Source organism: Hyperoodon ampullatus (genome assembly GCF_949752795.1).
Source record: "Hyperoodon ampullatus genome assembly, chromosome: 7".
NCBI classification, from domain to species: Eukaryota; Metazoa; Chordata; class Mammalia; order Artiodactyla; family Ziphiidae; genus Hyperoodon; species Hyperoodon ampullatus.
The window spans coordinates 93,204,149-93,212,609 of NC_136920.1; the positions used below are offsets into that span (position 1 = coordinate 93,204,149).

Genomic DNA, 8,461 nt, shown 5'->3' on the forward strand with positions numbered 1-8,461 from the left:
TCTGAGGTCTTCTGCCAGCGTTCAGCAGGTATTCTGTAGGAGTTGTTCCACATGTAGATGTAGTTTGGATGTATTTGTGGGGAGGAAGATGATCTCCACATCTTACTCCTCCGCCATCTTGAAGGTCTCCCCAAGTCTTTGGGTTTTTCAAATGTGCTCTGTACCGCCTCCATCCATTTCCCAATTCCTACCATAACAGTGGAAAATGTAATCTTGATTTTCTCTTTCTGTAACTATAGAAGGTCTGAACGTCGAGGGGGAAAGTCTTTCACTTGATATTCCCGTGGGAAGGAATTTAGGTCCTCACTTCCATAAACGCTGTGAATTCCCCTAATGGAGAACAGGATGATGTGGTGGTACCAAAAAAAATGGTCAGACTACTTAACATAATACTGCTTAATAAGATTAGAACTTAAAAAAGGAGGGAGGACAGAGACTAGTTTGATTACTACTAAGACCTTTGAGGAAGCTTCCCTCACCCCATAAATTATATCCTTTCTTTTCTATTAGCTACACAGTATTAGGAATCTAAGGAAACTGACACTCATAATTGAAGTTATGGAATTAAGAGCACTAAGACATCCAGTGCATGCATAACTTGAAATACTTTTGAGCTCATTCGTCCCTTCAATACCTACCTTTACTGGGACCCTCAAAAAGAGGGAAATAAATTATACGGTAATGGCAAAATGGCTAGCTGGTCAAGCAATTAGTTACTCTTTCTTCCCAGGGACATAGTTGGACACATTTCCCAGAATCTCTTCCAGTTAGATAGGCCATACAACTAAGTTTTGTCCAAAGAAACATGGGCAAGGGATATTTACAACTATCCTGGCCTGACCCATACAAATTTTCCACATGCACTTTCCCCTCTTCCCCTACAGGCTCCTTCAACAGAGAAGACGCTGTAAACTGGGAGAACGGCAGAGCTCTCAGGTGGAAGGAGCCTGGGTCTCAGATGACTGTGGAAAACTGTCCACTGACCTGAAACATCCACACTGGACTTTACATGAGAGAGGAATAACCTTGAAAAGTTACACAACTGGGTCCCACTGTCCTTATGTCAAGGACTTTCAACAATGCCTGATCCAGAGTAAAAGCTCAATAAATATTAGCTTTCATTTTTATGGGAAACAAAGTTTACTTCTTCTTAATTTCCTTCTTTCTCTTGGGCAGAGTGGAGCACAGGGACCACAGGGATTAGTGAAAAGCACTTAGCTGCACTGAACCAGTTACAAAATACTAACTGGTATACTGGTATGTTTAAGTAAAGCAACACTGTAACAGGAACTCAAACAGAAACAACATTTTCTTCTGGATTCCAAGCATTAACTTTTATGACTGGTCTCTTGCTAAAACACTCAAATCTAACAAAAGATGTGAAATATAAAAAGACAGTGATACTCCCTCCTCTCTTTCTCCCCTTGATATCAAACATTTGGAGATATTCTAAAAGTTCTGACAACCACATCATTTCTGTGGTTTCAGATTGACATAAAATTTGTAAAGAATACTTTGTGCTGTTACATTACTTAACTGATACACTTTAATAATAGTCATAATCAACTTTTATTGATTTTACATAAACAGCTTAGAGAATGCCTTTGGAAACCATGTTTTCCCAACATATTTATGTTACAACACATGACATTTCTTTATGAAAGTATTTGTTAAATATTTTTGCAGAGGGAGTGGGGAAAAATGAAGAAAGAGGAGGGGGAAATAAGATTTCAAAACTAATCTTCAGTGATAGGCCTAAATATTTGGCAATTATTTCCTTTTATAGAAAATCACAGGATTGTAGCTTTGAAACATACCAAAAGTGCAGTGCATCAATTTAATTAAAAAAACCAGAGGTGTCTAATATATTATTTGGGCATAAAATTTCCCTTTCTAAATATAATCAGGGTCATATAATTTTACACTTATTAAATAATGGTTGAAAACAATAACCATCAAAATCTTTAAATAATCCCAGATCTGGATTAAATCATGGTAGTATTAATATTTTCTAAAATTCCAATTTATTTGTTCATCAGTAAAATGTAACAGTTGACAATGTCTCCAGAAAATAAGTTTTCTATGTGTAGGAAGACAATAATCTTATAATACCTGCTATTAATCAGGTCACTGAGCTACTAATACATTATATCACGATATTTTTTCACACTGATTTTTCCACTTCAACAAAGTACAAGTAGTTGTTATCATACCAATTCTGAGTACTTAATCATTCCTGAAACAAGAAATCATCTTCATATTAGTACTTCTTTTGTTATGGTGTTTAGTTTTGATATCACTAAGCACAATGAATTTTACTTAATGAATATGGATGAATTAAGGCAAAAGGACATAACCTAGTCCCCTCAATAATTTATCCTCTACCTTTTAAAAAACTTTGTTGAGGCTATACAAATTACAGATCTACTGGCTGGAAAGACACAACTTCTCCCTTAGACCAACATTCAGTATTTTGAGCACGAGGTTAAAGTCATGGTGTTCATGGCATGTTCCCTTGTTCTACCATTATGGTCGTTCCTCACCTGTACCCACAATACTGATTTTCAAATGATACTGTTCACTTGCTATGCGTCCTGGCTGTAGATTATTTTCCTTGATTAAAAATATTTAATAATTGGGCAATAATCTATTCAGTCTTTGTAAACTCTCCATTGAATAATTTTTCATTTTTACAACCACTTACTGCATGGCTGTTGCGCTTTTCTTCTGTCATCTTCTTCACATAATTAAGTGGTCCGTTCCCTTCAAAGGAGGAGGGATTTTTGAATGAGCCTCCAATTCTATCCCACAATGTGAAATACTGTCCATAGTTATAGTCAAAGAGCATGTGGTGGTCTGTATGATGAGCTGAGCCATTAATAAATGGCCTGAAGATATGGGGAACACGAAAATCACCATCATGAATAGAAATTGTCCAGATATTGACCAAGACATACAAACCTAAATAAACTACCTTGTGTAATGGGAAGACAAATGGGTATATGTGGTAAGGTAGACTCTGAAGGAAGCCATCCAGAGGATGAAAAGCATGACTTGCAAATGGAGTTGGAATCTTCCAGATATGATGAGGTTTGTGTAAGTGCTACAGAAGAAAAGAAGACCACATTAATGCCACAGACTTTACCCAGTGCAACAACTGACTTAGCTTTTCATACTCATGGTGTGAGAAATGACCTAACTAAAAAAATCCCTTTGAATTTAGCAAATTACTTTATAAAATTCCCTCCCCTTCTTTACCCCAAGACAGTAAGATTTTAACACAGCCCCTCCAGACCCGTAAAGAAGGATACAAACAAAATGTACCTTGTACCTGTCATGACTAAGGCTACTTAGGTATTTAATAAGTTAGAGGAAATTCTTGAAAATAGAGACAGGATTTATAATTATACATTGCTGAAATGTGTATTTTCTCTCTTCCCCTACAAATGACTCTACCTTATTACCTTATATACAAGTCTATGATGAAGGCCTCTGTGAATCCAGTAGATCAGCATGTCAGTGAAAAAGAGAAAGGACAGTACACTAGCAATGAATCGAAACCAGCCTACAAGAGACAACAGGATACAGCAGAATCAAGATTCAGCTCCCAGGATCAGTTGGTTAATTCAGTACATCACAACCTCCATCTCCCTTGACTCTCTGGGATCTGCTCATTTCCCTCTCATAAAAACTTGAAGTGTCCCACCTACAATATTTCTTCATTAAACTATGAGGATATTTATGAAACAGAAAGAGTAAACCCCTATGGCATCTTTATCATTTAAATGCTGGAGAATAATGCTATTTATTTTTTCTTCATACTAATCATCATAAAACATATCTTTACATATTAACTCCCCTTATTAGAATTTTATTTTCCCTTGAAATACTGTAAGCCTAGCATTTACTCCATAACCCAACCCCTTCTGATCTTTCCAACCTCATATGCTCGTGTACTAACCAGGCTGGTTCACTCAATATCCTCCCAACACCTTCAAAGTCTTACCTCTATACTTTTATTCAAACTATCTAGAATGCCCTCTCTCCTTTTATTTTTATTCATATTTTGATCCATTTTCCAAGGTCGAGCCAATTCAGCACACTGGTGTGTAATTTTTGTTCCCTCCTTTAAATAACTAACCTCTTACTTAGAGAGCAGGGGTGGTGACACCAGCAAGCTTGGATTCCAGTCCCAGATCCACCACTTATTTGTTAAGTGAGCTTGGCAAGTTACTGAAATTCTCTGTATACTTAATTTACTCACCTATAAAAGGAGCATCGTTAATAGTGCCTACCTCATAGAATTAATAGAATAAAATGGATTGGTAACACGTGAAAAGCTTAGAACTGAAGCTGGTACATATCAACAATAAATGTTAACTATGATTCTTACTTTCTAATACTAGATACTAGAAATGTATCTTGATGAAATAATTCCAGAATTTCACAAAATTTTAGTTTAGTCACTGTAGTACTGTTTATAATAGAAACCAAGAACAATCTAAAGGTCTAAAAATTATGGATCATTTAAACAAACTATGGATATCTATACAATGCAATACTATAAATATATACTGTATAATGTCAATATTTATTGACATGAAAATATGGGCATAAACACTGCTAAGAGAAAAAAATCAGAGTTCAAACCAGTATGCATAGTAAGGGTTTCAATTTTGTAACGTAAATAACAAAGTATTACAGGCATAGAAAAGAGAAAGAATATACATCAAAAGAGTTAGTTTCCAGGTAGCAGAATGATGGATTTTTTTTAAAAATCGGTGTTTTCTGATTTTTTATAAATATCATGTACTACTTGAGCTTTTTTTTCAGATGTTTGAATTCAATAAAGATAATAGGAAACAAATTCAAGGCTGTAGCTCTGATCATGCCAATCTTTCCCTGGGCACAATTTCATCTACAACAAAGACTTTAAAGAAGCAGATTTGGTTCTTTAGAGAAACCCATCTGTTCCCAACATTTACACTATACACTCACCGTATGGAAACTCCTCTATGCTGTCATATAGTTTGCTGTAACCTCTCACCTCTAGCAGGAACACTGAGACCGTGGGGATGCTTATCCATGGCATTGACTGGACAGAATGCATAATCTCTCGATAGACTTGGTTCTGAAAATGAAGTTTCCAATACTTACAAACCATAAAATCTATGGTAAAGAAAACTAGCATAAAATTGTTCTGGATTGGATTTTTAAAATCTCTTTTATATGAAGGAGCTCGCCTCCAAATTGCTTCTAATGAAGTGTTACTAAGTGGGCGTGGGTGTGTAAGAAAAACATTTCTTTTGTATGAAGGAAATGCAACAAAATTTTAAATTCTGCAACATTTTTTCCTTCCCACAAAATCTCTATTCCAAAGTTCTATTTACAGAATAATCATTTCTTTCATAGTTAACTTTCATACCTAACCCTCTCTATTTTTTTTCAGTCCTTGTAGTGACTGACAAATACAAATCACTGAAATAGAAAAGTGATTGTAAACAAGTCTGAATCTACTGAGTTTGGATTATCTGGTCAAAAAGTATATACATAGTAAAAGCATATTTCAGTTTGTGTAAGTCAAATATCAAAACAATTACACAAATGTATACATTTATTTATTCATCACTATCAGCAAAGAAATTCTTGTCTATGTATCTAGCAAGACCAGGCTTACAGTTAAAAAAAAAAAAAAAAAAAAAAAAAGTAGGGGCTTCCCTGGTGGCACAGTGGTTAAGAATCCGCCTGCCAATTCACGGGACACAAGTTCGAGCCCTGGTCCGGGAAGATCCCACGTGCTGCGGAGCAACTAAGGCCATGCGCCACAACTACTGAGGCTAAGCTCTAGAGCCCGCAAGCCACAACTACTGAGCCCGTGTGCCACAACTACCAAAGCCCATGCACCTAGAGCCCGTGCTCCGCAACAAGAGAAGCCACCACAATGAGAAGCCAGCGCACCGCAACTAACAGTAGCCCCCGCTCACCGCAACTAGAGAAAGCCCGTGCACAGCAACAAAGACCCGATGCAGCCAAAAATAAATAAATTTTTTAAAAAACACCCCCAAAAAAACTTTTAAAAAAATTACAACTTACTTATCTGTTTAAATTAAAGAAAAGAGAGAAGGGATTAGCCTTTCCAAAAATATCTAACCCATTTGGGGCTGTTTTCAGAAACTCTAAAAAGATTAAAACCAGTTTAATCTGAAAATCTCACAAATACATATTGTTATTTTTACTGTAATAATTAAAAAATAGGTAAGAAAATCACTTACCTTTAAAAATTGTGGGTGTTTCATTAATGAATGATCATAGACAAAATAATAACTCAGCGTTGCGAATAAGAAATAAAGGATATAAGCACCGAGATTTGTTATAATCAGGAGACTGACAGCTTGTCGGAAGATGCTGTCCTCTGGCCATGTGGCTGGATATATGTATGGCGTAAAAAAATAATAATCTGCAGCATTGAGTACAAGATCCATCTTAGCCCCTAAAGGATAAACAGGTACAACAATTATTTACCCATGTTGACACTTCTCAAAGCAAAAAATTTTCAGGAAAACTATATATGAAGTTCTTGCCTTCATAAGTATATGCAGTACAAGTCTGCTGCTACCAGAATTCACTAAATGGCACCTCTAGAGCCAGAAGGATCTTCAATGTCATCTCTAGTTCAGTCTCTTGATATAATACATAGTGACACTGAAGTTCAGTTAGAGAAACTGAGGCCCATGAAGTTTCTTCTCCAAGGTCAAGCTGAAAGGTGGCATAAGTCCAGATCTAATTGCACCTTAGTGTTCTCTTCCACTATGTCCTATTGCCATAGGACATGGCAAGAGTAAACATGGCAAACGGTAAAGATGTGGAACACAGGTCACTAGGTACTCAGGCAAATGGTTTACTCCTTCAGCTGCAAGTTTCAGCAGCATCTTTCTCCTAAAAGGACTCATATTTCAGAGATTTTTGCTTCAATGCTGAGACTTAAGATGAATTCCCTAAAAGGTATCTATTCTGTGACTGTAACCAAAGAAGTCAGGGACTATGTATTCTCGTGACTAACCCTAACTCTCATTGACAGAACAAAGGGAGATGTATTCTTGGCAGTGACAACTAGAATACATTTATTCCTCACCTCCCCCTCCTCCTCACCACAGTCAGGGGCTGGCAAACTGTGGCCCATGGGCCAGACCCAGGGCCTGTTTCTGTAAAGAAGCTTTGTTGGAACACAGCTATGTCCAGATGTGTCTATGCTGTCTATGGCTGCTTCTCTGTACTACAAAGTCAAGGCTGAGTCACAGCAATAGACAGCATGGCTCACAAAGCCTAAAACATTTATTATCTAGCCCTTTAAAAGGAAAGTTTGCCAACTCCTGTTCCAGATGCTTAAACTTTGAAAAACTTTAGTCGATTCTATATTCATGAACCTGAATCTAGTTCAACAACTTCATGGTCAGCTTCTGTGAGCTGACCACTGACTCTATCATTTATGATCTACTTTCTCCTTCTTCACTGCACTGTTTGTAGTGGGAAATGTGTCCTGTATTCCAAACACCTCTCATCTATAATTAAAACTTTTGAACAACAACAACAATAACAAAAAACCAGTCTGAAAATTGCCACTGGGTTTTTAGTCTCTTAAAATCAAATTCTAGAAGCTCTTTATTTGTTAGGGTGTTTAGCCCCTTGTTTGTGCTATGAGTTGCAAGCATTTTTTCTCACATTGACATGGAAAGAAATTTTTAATCAACTAATGCAGATATTGACATACATCCTTCATCATATATTGCTAATTCACTCAAACAACAATTAAGTATCAAGCACCGCACTAGGTGATGAGAATACAAAGATGAAAAAGATATAGTCTAAATCCACCTTCAAGGTTAGGCAACTACAGAAATGAATAGTTACATCAATATGACAAGTGCTATAATAAAGGTATATATATGCAAATTGTGTGAAATCAGAAAAGACAACACAACTACCTCAGCTTACAACAGAAGGCTGTATAGTGAAGAATTTTGATTTGGGCTTTGAAGGACATTACCAGAAAAAAAAAAAAAGGTTAGGAATAGCTATTTCAAGTAGAAATAACAACTGCAAAGGCATGGAAAGGTCATGGTCCATTCATGGTTCAAGGGATGTGGCCCATTAGGAATATATCGTACTGATGAGAAGCAGGGAGACTAGGTTGCTCCTGAGGTAGACTAACCTTGAGAAGATGACCGCCTGACCTCAGGCAATAGCTGTGAGAATAGACACATTAATCAGAGACTTAGCAAGTAAGATAACCCATGGGACTTGATAACTGATTAGATACTGGAGTGTGAAAGAAGAAAAAATCTAGTGGGAATTTGGCACTAGCAGATGCAAACTATTATATATAGAATGGATAAACAACAAGCTCCTACTGTATAGCACAGGGAACTATATTCAATATCCTGTAATAAACCATAATGGAAAA

At 36.6% G+C, this 8,461-nt stretch overlaps 1 protein-coding gene across 1 annotated transcript; it reads right to left on the bottom strand.

Moving 5' to 3' along the window:
- Nucleotides 1–2,647: 2,647 nt before the first annotated feature.
- Nucleotides 2,648–6,482, bottom strand: SC5D (sterol-C5-desaturase; the record flags this gene model as incomplete). The annotated part of the gene is made up of 4 exons (XM_079708040.1): nucleotides 2,648–3,103; nucleotides 3,465–3,565; nucleotides 4,999–5,131; nucleotides 6,273–6,482. 4 exons carry the CDS (start codon nucleotides 6,480–6,482, stop codon nucleotides 2,648–2,650), a joined length of 900 nt encoding a protein of 299 aa, XP_079564166.1.
- Between the last annotated feature and the right edge of the window lie 1,979 nt (nucleotides 6,483–8,461).